Raw genomic sequence first — 14,987 nt, forward strand, 5'->3', positions numbered from 1 at the left:
AAAAATGGGATTATGATTGTCAAAGATGATATCCACTCAGGGGGAACGCTTTAAACAGGGGATAATCCTTAGGAATTAGAAAAGGCGCGGCACAAAGTGTTCTGCCATCGCTGTTATTTTACTAACAATATTCTAAATTAGCAAAATACGAACACACATACATTTGTATCAAAAGACAATTGTTTACTGTAAACGTAACAACATGAAATAAGAAATTATGGACTCGTTGACTTCCGTTTTCCTTCCGTTACCCTATAAACATTCTCCTGCTATGTTTCCAATAAATATAGATACGTATAAAAGTAATCAATACACCAACCTAAAAAAAAAAGCGTAAAAGGCGTTGTTCAGAGAAATAAAATCGATCTAATAAAGCAGAACTTCCGCTCGGCGTATTCTTTATCCGAGATTTTAACGGATCGGATGGTGAGACCTAAAATAAATATCGGAACTGTAGTTTCTTCGATATCTCGCTTTTTAAAGTTATGCTAACAGACAGACGGATACCAGTATTTTTTTTTTTTTTTCTAATCAAAAAGAAAGTCAATTATCATTTTAAAGTATTTACACAAAAATAAAATATCTATTAGTACTTTTTTAATTGAATATTGTGATTGAACTTCGAAGATAAGTCACGACATTTTTAGTAAATTACAGTCCAATTTCAAGTAGGCTGACCTGATTCGTGTCATCTATTGTAAAGAATGGCTTTGAATTTCATTGATGTACAATAGCTGCGACACTTTTTAATAAGTACATAGTTGTAAATTTGTTTGTATATTGTGAAGGCTGTGAAATTCACACCAGTCAGCTGTTGCTTTCTCACGAAGCAGTGGTTCTTTAGGTTTGTTGTGTTGCCACCAGAAAGCGTTGGGACAAGTAGGTTGGCAGGAATGTTTAATTTTAAAAACATCCTGTCTGGTGTATTTATTACAAAAAAAACAAAAAAAAAAAAAAAACTTCGTTTCAAAAGTTTTTTAATTTATTATACAATATAAATACAAAATTTAATATAAACGCTGGCAACTCAAATAACCTAAAAAATGTTCGCTCAGTTGTTACTTTTCTCACCGTTTGGAATTAATCTCATTGGTACTTACGTAGCACTCAAGATGGCCGTTTACATTTTCCGGCGACCTGGTCCTTTACACAAGGGGGTATTCAAATTTAATATTTGATTTAGGCGACATTTGGGAAAGGCATAATGTTTTGAAGAAAAAGTGTGATTCTAACGATTTTCTTGAAAAATTTTTGCCACCCTCTAAAGTGCCTATTTTAGGTATTGTACGCTTCTACCACCTGCATAAATATTTGATTATAAAACGTCTAAGAAACAATCCAACAAGCAAGAAATAGGGTGGGAATTAGCTGTGTGATTAGAGTACTGTATTCTTACACGCAGAGAGCCTGTGTTCGAATCTAAAAACTGGTTATTAGATTTTCTCTTACTAAGAGCTATTTTTATTTTACACCTCACGAGAGAACACTGTCCGGAAGCTGGAAGTGTATTGGATCTCTTCTAAATGGTCAGTTTACCGGAAGTATGATTTTACTTGACGATACTTCAAATTCTCCAATGTTCTGCAGCACATTATACACTCTGACTGTACTGATCCAAGTTTTCAAGACTGTCTCATTGGATGGAATAAGCGTTTGCATTATCCGGTATGTTTGGCACTTTAAGTATAAATGAAGACGTCAGATGTCGACACGCCTAGCAAGAATAACATTTTCCCGGAAGTCGACTTTATAGAAAATAATTTTTCAGTTTTCTGTTATTTTGTATTCAACAGTTGCTGAATTGATCAGCGTCTGAAACCTGCCCCCCCCCCTGTGAAAGTGATCTGTCGTCACATTTCCTTCAACCGTAAAACTTCGTAGTTGTAAAAAAAACTGAACTACGTGATAGCGTTAAGAGAATCGTGTGAGTTGTCGTACCAGGTGTTTTCTAGATATTAAGAAAAAGAGCGTATTCATTGTTCAGACGTTCGACGTTGATATTTCAAGAATCACTTACAGAAACAGTTAAGTCACAGACTTTACTTAGAGTTAGGAAATGTGACGACAGAGCTTCCCCCACAATCTGTCTTAGAGGCGCCCTTCCCATATTTCCGAGTAAATGCTTCTTAATGTAAGAACATGGTGGTGACATTTAAGCGCAGAGTGAGATAGAGATAGAGAGAGAGAGAGATAGAAGAAAGCGCGGTTAAGTAGAATGTTCGTTCAACAAAGTACCTCCTGCAGCATACATTATCCTCAGCAAAACCTTGGAACAATGGACTGTCCCATTCTAGAACATAAATCCTCTAAGTCAACCACTAAGTACTTACAGTTCTTTTTTTTGCCATTATACCGCACTACTGTGTAAATCAACAAGTATCTGTAACAGCCATTTTCTCTAGTTTTTCATTTTCCATAATTATTGTTACTAATAATTTAATTTTTCTTATTTTCTAAATTTACGTAATTTTTGACCTCAAATTAGTCTAAATAAAATCGATAGAGCGTTTTTTTTTCAGAATCGAAAAAAGAATGACTTAAATCGAATCAGATAGTACATATCCTTTTTTTGGACTTGAATACACATTTATATTGGCGGTTCGGCAATAAATGCCAACGCTAAATTTCAAATCACCGTGCCATCAATTTTGCATCTAATTTTTAAAAAGGATATCCGGTTGTCCCAGCAGTTTCGAAGTCTTTTTTTGTTTTTATTGTCTAATCCTGCCCAATCTTTTGTAAGAGAATCAATTATGTAACCTGTCTTGCAGCCCAATACAATGGAGATCTGGTGCGCCAATTATCCTGCGTTGTTCATAATCATGGACAATATTGGACTATTCGTCAGATGTCTATCTTGTGCTCACCCAATGCTGTGGACACTGCCATTAACACCAATTTTATTCAGGTGCTCCTGCTAGAAAATCATGCTCCATTGTCAAGCTGAAGTTAGACGTGAAGCAGCTCTTCCGTGAGAGGATATTGGGCACCTTATCCCTTAAAAAGTTTCTCTTATAACTTCCATTTTTTTCCTTCGTCAGCTACTGTTTCTCGAATTGCCCCCATTATTCTTCAGCTTATCTCAAGCTTTAGCTTGAAGCAGCTGGGTCACAGATTGCGCGAGCTGTAGTGTCGCTTCCTTCGCTTCCAGTCACTCCTTTCAGTGACTGGAACTCACTGATAATTAACTTTCCATCCCAGGACAATTAAAAAGCTCACCACTAATTCTGGCCACAAAAACTCTGGAACTGAGCCAAGGGGAGCCGGAACTAAGAAGTGAAATGGGCCCCCCTATCAAGAAAACCACTATGAATTTATTAGAACAACGGGTCTCCATTATCCTGCTTTGTTCATAAACATGGACAATATTGGACTCTTCTTCAGTTGTCTGCCTTGTGCTGACCTAATCCTCTCAGTAGACACTGCCTCCAGCTGTATTGTTCCAGCGCAGCTAGACCTACAACGTTAAAATTTTGGTACAGCTATTTCCAAGTGCCCATTTTCTCTTCGTAAAAACCCACGCAGAAAACTCTGGCCTAACAAAGAGAGAGAAAGTTTAATTTTAATTTTAAGAATTTTCACCCAAGTGAAAACTTAAAATCTAAACAATTGGAATATTTCCTGAGATGAAAAACAAAAATGTAAAACGATTCAGTACAAGTTTAGGGAAACTCAGTGTAGTTGTTTTCCTCAACTTTCCTGACTGGAGGAGTTTCCTTTTTCCGCTCTTCCTGTTTACTTTCTCCTTATTAATTTCTCATTCATTACACGCTAAATTAAAGATAGACTAGAGAGAGAGAGAGAGAGAGAGAGAGAAAATAAATTAAAACAGGAAATAAAAATGCTGCTCGGAGAAGCAGATCCTGTTACGAACTAAAGCAATATCAAGCTAACTAATTCTTCCGGCAACAAAATATCCAACGAATTATTTCTCTTGTTTCCTTTCGATCGGTCAATTCCTGCAATTTTCTTCCCGTTGGGCAACATCTGTTGGGCAGCTAGAAGGAGGAAACCCTGTCCAGATGATGAATTTAAGGAAGTTATTTCTCCTTCATTTCTAACTTTTAGTTAGGGTGTGTTTAAATTCGACCAAAGTAATTTATTTATATACATTTTAATTTATTTATTTATTATAAAACTTGTCTACAAAAAATAATAAATGCTCTTAATTCATGCCAACGTTTCGGAAATAATTGTTTCTATTTATTCTTTTTTTTTATAATTCCCTAATAAACTTTACAATCAAACTTATTGACGTACACAATTTGTACATGAAAATTAAAATGTTACATGAACATGATCGAGTTAGAACAAAATGTCGACAGAAGTCTGAATCTGTTGATTGTGGTAAGAAAAAATGTTTTTTGGCGGCTAACTAATCAAGTTCTCTGTTTCGTCAGTTTCAGGCAGCTTTACTACAAAGGTGGGTGTTGCCGCACTTCCTGTGTCCGTTCTGCCCGTTTATCAAAGTGCTCAGTATATCGGTGTCCGTGTTGACACTCTCAGCAATCGCTCTCGATAGATATCGAGCCATCATCCATCCTCTGACGTAAGTTTATTATATGTTTTATTATTAGTTAATATGTCTTTGCCCAAGTATTAGTACGTATATGAATATAATGACTTTAATGACCAAAAGTAATGGTCGATTCACTTTTTGACTAAAGTGATTATAACTTTAGCCTCTACATTTGTTCACTTTATTTATACAATGATTGTATGCTAAAAATTTATTAAAACTATCCAGCAGGACAGTTGTATAAGGGTTGATCGTCAAAAACTGCACGAAAAAGCGTAACGTTGAAAAACACCCAACTTTGACAATTTTTTTCTCTTTTTCTATAAAAGATAAAATTCCCAAATTTTCTTTATAACATCGGGCGAATCCTCCTTTATTACTATAATTTTTTGCAACAACCCAGATTTAATAGATTATTAAGTAAGAAATTATATGAATTAGGGAAATCTGTTATTTAAAAAATTAACGTGTGGCTGTGTCATGGACACGGCCGTGTGTTGTAAGTGAATACGTTTACGTAACGGGTTATATTTTTAATATAAAATATTTTTATTTATGTATTTAGGATGAAATCAAGGAAACAAATCGACGATCGAACACAATCTATGCCTATACAGTCCGTTGTCGATGTAGAAGCGATTTCATCATCCACTTCCATAATTTCAACCGCCCCAGCTGAAGATGTACTGACACCGTCGTTGATCCGCTCGGCCGCATTCATTCTTTTACGTTCCCGGCACAGCTTGACTCGGTCATATGGTGTTTTATTATTACCATTCGAATGTTCTTGAGAAGCCCCTTCCAACCGTATACGATCTCTGTATTTGGTTTTGGCTTTTCGACGCGTAAAGGCCGACATTATATATTTTTGATAATATTTTTTCATTCTAACACCTTTATTTTATTCACTGTCACTATTTTACACTAATGTTTTATATACAATCAATAGATTGTGACGACAGCTGACGATTAAAACTTAAACGAACATCGTAGCTTCTCCGAGTCAAAAGTTATACTCATTACAAATCTCGATACGCAGCAAAATTATCTCAAAATGGCGGCGCTTCCCCCTCCACCGCGCGCGATGCGTCACAGTCCTCGCTTATCGTAATGAATTCTTTGATCCTTTAGCTATCCAGTGGCCTAATTTAATTTTGGATGTAGACAATAGATTCGAAACTATAATGCCAAACTGTATCCCCCGATTTTGTTATCATTAGGTTTTTTGGATTGCCTCCATATGATAGCAAATTTAAAGACGTATTCACGTCAAAAAAAAAAAAAAAATCCAGAAAAAGAAGAAGAAATTATTGCGCGAAAAGAGAAGCAGATTCAAGGAATGTGGTTGGCAGGATGATAAGGTTAAATCGAAATGGAAGGCTGTCTACAGGAAGGAAAGAGACAGAAGAGCAACAATGTCTCTTAAATGAGTTGTTGGTCAATTTCCTGGAGTTACTGTAACTGTAGCTACACTGTTGAGCTCCTGAATCGGCAGCGTTGTGTACGATTAAAGTTCCTTAAACAGGAGTACCAATTGACTGAATGTATTTATCGATTGCTTGAAACATTCTCGATACTATAAATCGATTTTCTATAAAGTACACACTTTTTTTTTTGTAGGCTTCCACGTTGAGTACCATTTGGGTTTTTTAGATGTTTTTTTTTAAACACTATTCAGAAAAGACTTTTCACTTGTCTATGACAGGTTTCGAAACTACCTTCGCAACATTTTAGATTACAAAATTTTATTAGATTCACTTTTCCCCAAACGTTTCATTTGAAAGTCATGTGAGTGGCCATACCTAAATTTTGACGCCCCCAAATTCCCAATTTTTTTTAAAACATTTTCCAAATTTAGATGCTGAATTTCGAAATATTCTTTCTTATGATAATCTATACCTCAAAAAGACCTCTACAGCTTCAACTCAGCGCCAACTCGGAACTGTTCAGTCAAGCCAGGAACATGACTCCTTTAATAGAAAGTAATAATTTGACAATGAAATAATTTCCAGGGCTCGAGTATCGAGATTCCAGTTCCGGCTAGTGGTATCGATCATATGGATCGCTAGCGCTTCCATGGCAGCACCAATGGCATACGCGCTCCGAGTAATACCACATCCATACATCAAGAACAGTAAGTAATTACTAAAATGGTACTAAATCAACCATATTACTGTGTGGACATATAGTATGTGGCGTATGTTTCCGGTGCTTTCCTAGTGACAAATTACGTAATATTACTGTCCAATTCTTAAGATTTATGTATACTTATCGATTAAAATGATACCTATTTTATTTACTATTGAAGTTGGCGATTCATCATTATTTTTATGTCATAATAGCATCGTCATTTTATTGCTCTTAAGTTGGCCAAATTTTCTCTGTAGGTGAGAAAGAAGAGGTAAAGGGTTCCTCTAAACTTTTCTGAATTATTACTTCCTTCACCTACAACTCTATCACCGGATCACCTAAATGGGTATTTAACACTCCAAGTTTAGTAAAAATAGTTTGGCCGGAAATGCCACTTCCTGAATAGATTTTTCTGTTTTTCAGCGAAGTGACGCTCTCGCCTGAAATATCTTTTATACAATAGTTGTAACTCTGTATAATATTGATTTAATTAGATTCGAATATGTGCTTCTGGGGAATTGCTTTAAAGAATCACAATTATTAATAAATATTGAAGCCATCGTTTTAGTACAAAATTTAGGGTTTAGGAAATAATTTGAAAGGAAGTCCTGTCAGTGATCTCAGTAGATTTTGGTTTTCAACACTTTAGGAAATGTCGAGGCCATCAAGTTGGGAAAATTTCACTGAGAAAACTTTCCTACAGAAGTTTTTTGACTAATTTTCTCTTCATCTTGAAGAAATACTTCCTTCGGTGGGGATAGTTGACCCTAAATGCCTTCGGGATATACGTATTTTATTCTAAGAACAACTTAGTAAAAGGCTAAGTAAATGAAAAGGACAGACTGTATTTACTTAGGATCAAAATAAAACACAAACCCTAGCTGGGTACAGACTGTAGTTGGCTTGTAGTTTAGTACCTTCTTGCTAAGATCAAAGTGTACTTTCTGAACTCTTTTTATCTCTTTCCGTTAGTTAGAGAATGTCTTTACAAATTTTATTATATTATTAAATGTTATGGAAATGAGCGTTCAAGCATCTGAGAACAACCGAATAATGGGTTATGCGTAAAAAATATAAGCTCCAGAGTTTGGGTGTTAATGGGGTATATTTGCGTAGTCACGGTACATAAAACTGTCCTAACTTTTAGAGAAGATGACATCAGATTGGTATGGACAGATTCAATATGATATTGTCAAAGCCAATACCATTCTAGTCAAGTGGAATCCCTCATCCACCTTTAGCCTGTCTCATTGGTATTTGCCATGAACTTGAGCGACTGTCTTCTCCAACTACTAGGGCCCTAAATATTTGAACAGCCTTCCGATTGCTCTACACTGCCCTTAGATTTCATATTTAATATACCTGCTGGTAGAAATTTCGTGTACCAATAATATGAAGGCCTACACTTTTTTTTATGACATTTTACGATGCTAAAAAGAAGGTTACTTGGTATCTTGGTCTGTTAAGGACGCGATCTCGTTGCCGCATTGGCCCCAAAATCTACAATTCTAACACCAGTGAAGTTTTGAGAGAGTCCTATCCTAAGAAAAGAGTCCTGTACTGAGTGGCAACGGTAGCCGAGCGGTTAGAGGCTAGACCCGCAAAGCTAAGATGTATTGCGGTACTAGGCTATATTCCCAGTCTTTAATGGTTAATATGGGAAATTTGCAGTAAAGTACGAGGGTCGTTTGAAAAGTCCGTGCAAAAATAAAAACTACTTAATTTTTTGGGGTAAACCTTTTTTATTTTTCAACATAGTCTCCTTTTAGGCTTATACACTTCGTCCAACGCTGCTCTAGTTTGTTGATCCCTTCCGAATAATAGGATTTGTCCAAGTCTGAAAAATAGCCATTCGTTTCTGCAATCACCTCCTCGTTTGAATAAAATCTTTTTCCCGCCAGCCATTTCTTCATATTGGGGAACAAATAGTAGTCCGAGGGAGCCAAGTCTGGAGATTAGTGGGGATGTGAAACGAGTTGGAACCCTATTTCCATTAATTTTGCGACCACAACTGCTGAGGTGTGAGCTGGTGCGTTGTCGTGATGGAAAAGGACTTTTTTGTGGGCCAATCGTGGGCGTTTTTCTTGCAGCTCGGTTTTCAAACGGTCCAATAACGATGAATAATATGCACCTGTAATAGTTTTACCCTTTTCCAGATAGTCGATGAGGATTATTCCTTGCGAATCCCAAAAGACAGTCACCATAATCTTTCCGGCCATAGGAACGGTCTTCGCCTTTTTTGGCGCAGATTCCCCCTTGGTAACCCATTGTTTAGATTGTTCTTTGGTCTCAGGAGTGTAGTGATGTATCCATGTTTCATCCACAGTGACGAAACGACGCTTAAAGTCCTGCGGATTCTTCTGGAACAGCTGCAAACCGTCCTTGCAACACTTCACACGATTTCGTTTTTGGTCAAGCGTGAGCAATCGCGGCACCCATCTTGCGGATAGCTTTGTCATGTCCAAATGTTGATGCAAAATATTAATCTCCTTAACAAAAACTTACAGTTTTAAAAGTTAAGTATAAGGGTTGATTAAACGCCAAAAGGTACACAAATCAGCAGTTCCCAACATTTCATTAATACTTCATTGATATAATTTAAGTAATTTTACTGCATTAACTTTTCCTTCACATTTTTTAGAATTTATTAGATGTCACAGACCCTTATGCTGGCCATTTTCGTCTACAAAATATTTACTCAAGTAGCACACCATTTAACTTAGATTGACTGTAATATCTATTTATCTATAATAATCAAACTATTAATCACAGGTGAAAAAGAAAACGTTATAAAAAATATAAAAAAAATAAGAGGCTAAAAAATTCATAAACTTTTTTTACATCAATAATTTTATGCATTTATTTTTATTTTTAAATAAAAATCATTGGTTTAAGTTCATTCTTCGATTAAAGTAATTGTTATTTTATGTTGTAGTCAAACGTTTGTAATAATAAGTAATAAATAATCTGGCTTTATCGCAAATAATATAGTTTTCTTCAATTACATTCTCAATCTAGGTGTTCTTCCCACAATGTTATATATATGTAATATAAAATAAAGAAAATAAAGATATGCATATTTTTAGGACAGCTAATTATTCCAGTATTTTACCATAAGTAAAATTAGGGGGACTAAATTAAATTACAATTGAGAAATGAGTAAATATTGTTGAATAATCTACTTGTTATTAAATGTATGTTATTTGTGCTCACGAATATTTCGGTAAGACGAATTTAAGACTGAAATATTGTTTTGAATCCTCCGTGATTGAAATTTAAAAAGTGGCCGACTCTAACTTTGTTTTTTTCTACTTTAACATGCATGTATATGTGACTACTCAGAATAATTCATCACTCATTTTATCATAATTATAATAAAAAAATATTATGAATGAACTGGCCAGCATAAGGGTCTGTGACATCTAATAAATTCTAAAAAATGTGAAGGAAAAGTTAATGCAGTAAAATTACTTAAATTATATCAATGAAGTATTAATGAAATGTTGGGAACTGCTGATTTGTGTACCTTTTGGCGTTTAATCAACCCTTATACTTAACTTTTAAAACTGTAAGTTTTTGTTAAGGAGATTTTTGTACCTTTTGGATAGATTTTCCTTTTTGTCTATTTGCAAAGTTACGTCTGCTTTACAGATTTTTTAAAATTTGGAATAAGGTATTCTATCATTATAACCTGATAAGGTGTTAAATCGGAACCGTAACTACCACTGGAGAGATCTTTTTAAAGAATGATTATAGTTACGGTCCCCAAACCATCCTCAATAACCATTTTTTTGAGAAAGCGTTTTGAATAAAATAGGAAGGTATTTGTACGTAAATAGCAAAATTAAACTGCGATTTCAGTACTTCCTTTTAAGAGGAGCAAGAAAAATAAACTGCGATTACAGTACTTCTCCCTAAAAGGCAAAGATTTTGAATCGAACGACAATTCATTGATGTAAATCGGTTCACTCATTGATAATTTTAACGATTGCAGTACTTCCTCTTAGTAGGTGTAAGAGCATGATGGCACTTCACAGCCACATAGAGGAGCTTTAATCACTTCTTCGTGCTAAATTTTATCAAAATCGGACTAAGCTTTGTAGAAATATTGGTAATAATAGTTTCAGAAAGGGCCTTATTTGGGTGGGGCGAACTCCCCTCCTTATGAGGCATAGCGTCGAGACTTTTAAAGTACAAATCTGTACAAAATTTCGATTCGAATGACACTTCATTCATGAAAATCGGTTCACGTGTCGATAATTTGAAACGATTGCTATACTTCCCCTTAACAAGTGTAAGAGCAGATCGTCGCTTTATTGTTAGGTAGGGGAGCCCTAACCCTATCATCCTACCAAATTTTATCAAAATCGGGCCAAGATTTACAGAGTAATTAGTAATAATAATTTTGGAGGGGGCCTTACATAAAGGGGGCTAACTCCTCTCCCATTCAATGTACAGGGCCGAGACCCCCAAAAGGCACATCTACATAAAATTCCGAATCGAATGACACCTCATTCATGAAAATCGGTTCACGCGTTTAGGCGCTACGTTGTTTACAAAAAAGGTAACAACAACAAGAAGAAGAAGAAGAACAACAAGAACAAGAACAACAACAATTTTTGAAAAAGCCGTTTTTGCTCATTTTCAGCAACTTTTTTCTCAAAACCTATTAGATCTGGGTTGTTGCAAAAAATTACAGTCATAAAGGAGGATTTGCCCTTTATTTTAAAGAAAATTTGGGAATTTTATCTTTTATAGAAAAAGAGAAAAAAATTGTCAAAGTTGGGTGTTTTTCAACGTTACGCTTTTTCGTGCAGTTTTTGACCATCAACCCTTATACAACTGTCCTACCGGACAGTTTTAATGTACCCGTTCATTCGAGATGCCTACAGCACTAGCAATCTCACGCACCTTTCACTCTTCTGTCATCCATCACCATATCATGGATTTTATCAATGATTTCTGGAGTAGTAACCTCAACAGGGCGTCCAGAACGTTCAGCGTCATTTGTGCCCGTATGGCCACTCCGAAAATTTTGAAACCACTTATAAACTGTTCTAATCGAAGGTGCAGAGTCACCATAATGTTTATCAAGCTTCTCTTTAGTCTCCTGAGGCGTTTTGCCTTTCATAAAGTAGTGTTTAATCAACGCACGAAATTCTTTTTCGTCCATTTTTTGAAAATCACTCGACTTCCTCGATTCAAACGAATGCCAAACACAAAGAAATAGACCGATCTGGCTGAAACTTGGTGTGTGTTCTTCCAAGAGATGCTACTAACTAAACATAACCTCGATACGCGCCAGTGGTGCTATCTCTCTGACTTTGCACGGTTTTTTCAAACGACCCTCGTATGTTTGCTAATCGCCACGGTAGCCGAACGGTTAGAGACTAGACCCGCAAAGCTAAGATGTATAGCGGTACTAGACTATATTCCCAGTCTATACCTTTAATGGTTAATATGAGAAATTTATAGTAAAGTATGTTTGCTAGTCGCCACGATAGCCGAGTGGTTAGAGACTAGACCCGCAAAGCTAAGATGTATTGCGGTACTAGGCTATATTCCCAGTCTATACCTTTAATGGTTAATATAAGAAAATAGTAAAGTATGTTTGCTAGTCGCCTTCGTTCACGACACCTAATTTGGTAGTTGGAAGTTATTTAATTGTTTATATTAATAACTCTTTCATAATTTGCATCCTTTTATTTGAATTAATTTTGGGATAAAATTAATTTACAATTGGTAGCTGTAAACTTGAAATTAGAACAAAAAAATTAAGCTCAAATTAGAACACTAGAGAGTAATTTATGGCAAGTTACACCGCATCTGGTAGTTTATGAGTAGGGTAACTGAACGTCCACTCGTACCAGGCATGGAAATAATGTTGCAGATAAATCCTTGGATTCCCTTTATTTTCCTGTTGGAGACGCGTTTGTATTAAAACGTTTACCGCATAAATATGCACACACTCATATATCAATTCATCGTCATGTACATATTTTCTGCATACCTAAACATAGAAAACGGGCATTTATCATTCTAGTAGAATGTAACATGACATAATCCTCAATGCGCATGATCCGTTAAACGGACTTTCTTTTCTTGTTTTTTTTTATCACGTACACAAAACAAAAAGGGATATCGCGTTGTCTTGTGATTTGTTCTTGCCTGCATTAGTTTCTATTTTTTGTTCTTATTCATGTTAATCTAGTGGACATTATTGCATTCGTGCACAATAATAGAGGTAACCAGATTATGGAAATGTAACCAATAATCAAGCTTGCTGGTTTCCACGGATGGTTACACATCAGTGATATTATTTTTCTCTTATATTAAGAAATGATGCTTCCAGATAGAAATGGAATCCATCCTGAAGTAGTTCGAGGTTATGGTTCGGTATCACCTCTTGACTTTCATTAGCGATTCTCTTAGGACGAAAAGTCTCTTCGATTCCATCTGTCGATATTTGGTTCCAGCAAGTAAAGTCCTTAATACTGTCTGCTGTTCTATAACTTGTTATGAATCTCAGATTTGGGGACACAGGAAGTAGGAACAAATTGAAAAAACACAAAAAAGTCCAGCGTTGTCTTGTATAAGGAAATACTCCATAGAAGATGGAGCTCCTAAGGAAGCACTAAAACTAAACAGTTCACTATCAAGCTCCTAAATCAACCTTAATACTCTAAAATGCTAATAACAATAGTTGAAACTCATTTCTACGTTCCCAATCTGCTACCACATAGACTCTGACCTAAATATGGCTTTAATGTTTTCGCCCAACGTTAAATTTGAAATAACCTTTAATTCTCTGCTGTACCAAGATACTCTGTTAATATTATTTTAGTCACATATGTTTGTTCTCACTTTTTATGGCCATCATGGGTACATTTGTTTTTAATGTCGTAAAGTTGGCAGTAATGTGGAATCAAAATGGAGAATATTAAGTTGGAAGTCACATGTTGGAAGTGTGGGAATAATCGCTTATATTGCTCCCAGTGGAGGTTGCAGACTCTCAGAAAATGGGCGGTTCACTGCATCAGGTAGCAAAGTTGAATATACGGAAGTGGTTGAATTGTTGTTTCGAAGATCTTGGTGGCTTAATGTTGTTTTAATAATACTTTAGTTAGAAAGTTAGAAACTATATTCGACTTCCCGTTTATGAGTTTTGGTTGATAAATACAGACAGACAAACGATACATTGAATAAATTATTTAAAAAAAAAAAAAAACTTTTTCGTGTATTTCCAGCTTAAGTTGTATTTCCGTTGTTAAAGTCAAAGTTTAAAACCTGCCGTCCTTCATTGATAAAACCATCTGACGTAAACACTTGACGAGAGGACCTCACAGGATATCCTCTGTGTTTCTTCAACTCTACAATGGCCTCTTCAACAGGTCCTGATCATCCATTGAATGGCCGCCCGTTCTGGTTTGCGGCCGTGCTGCAGAACTTGTATACCTGCAACCTGTTAACCAGTTAAGAGTGGAATTTAATTTAAAAAAAAAAAAAACTCACAGTGTGCGGAATTAAAATCAGACAATGACGTCTGATACACATGTCGAACGCAGGGCAAAACAACCAAAAGTTAACAACGTCTCGTAATAGTCATTGCAAGCACTTTTTCTACAATTTCTGAGGCTTGAGATTACCAGGAGTATTCTGTGCTCATTCAAAATCTTGCACCGCTTCTTCACGTATGCATTGCTCTAGTTAACTAGGGACGCAAGAGCTTTTACAAGGAATAGAAAAGAGCTTTGAATTCTGTGCAAAATGAAATCATGCTCGTACTGAGGTCTGAACCTCTATCTAGGTAAAAACGGGCATTGCACAAGGGTTGAGAGCTTCTATTTGTGTGCCTAATTCCCCAATCTCTAATGCGAAGACCAAACATGTACCAACCACTTATCATTTGACTGGCTCCCTCCACCCCCCTCCGTATAAGATACTTGGCAGTTCTACTGGTAAGATAAAGGGAACATCCTACCAAATAATATTCTTATTGTATTTTATTAAAATTTCGAATTTTTATAAGTTAATGGCAATTTTATATTTTTCACAACGAGTATACACGTCGAACGCGCTTAACTGGTTAAACTTTTTCGCCTGCTTCTGGACTCAAGTTACCTTCTCCATCACCATTCTTGCTATTTATTGTGCATCAATACTTTGATGGCTGGCTGCACCAGTAAGACATTTTGGAAAAGATAAACGATTTTGGATCCAAATATTTTGGGAAATTAAGTTTTGTAGCTTTAAATTCTGACTTTGAATTAAATCGAACGAACAGAATTTAAAGTAGATCCTTGAACGATTCCATTTTTCGACGGTTGTGTTTAAAAAT

At 35.7% G+C, this 14,987-nt stretch overlaps 1 protein-coding gene across 8 annotated transcripts in view; it reads left to right on the forward strand.

Annotated features, from left to right (window-relative positions):
* The window catches only part of LOC141453573 (RYamide receptor-like), a 135,580-nt gene that overhangs the window by 103,904 nt on the left and 16,689 nt on the right, over positions 1–14,987 (forward strand). For all 8 annotated transcript variants that reach the window (XR_012458087.1, XM_074126963.1, XM_074126973.1 and 5 more), the window contains 2 exons: positions 4,401–4,549; positions 6,532–6,653. Coding sequence is in view for 7 of the 8 variants with exons in the window: in XM_074126963.1 (XP_073983064.1) it covers positions 4,401–4,549; positions 6,532–6,653 (271 nt within the window). In the remaining variant the exon portion in view is untranslated. The remainder of the gene's footprint in view (positions 1–4,400; positions 4,550–6,531; positions 6,654–14,987) is intronic.

Source organism: Rhodnius prolixus, unplaced genomic scaffold (genome assembly GCF_049639745.1).
Source record: "Rhodnius prolixus isolate KJV_2025 unplaced genomic scaffold, Rpr scaffold_1, whole genome shotgun sequence".
Classification (NCBI taxonomy): Eukaryota; Metazoa; Arthropoda; class Insecta; order Hemiptera; family Reduviidae; genus Rhodnius; species Rhodnius prolixus.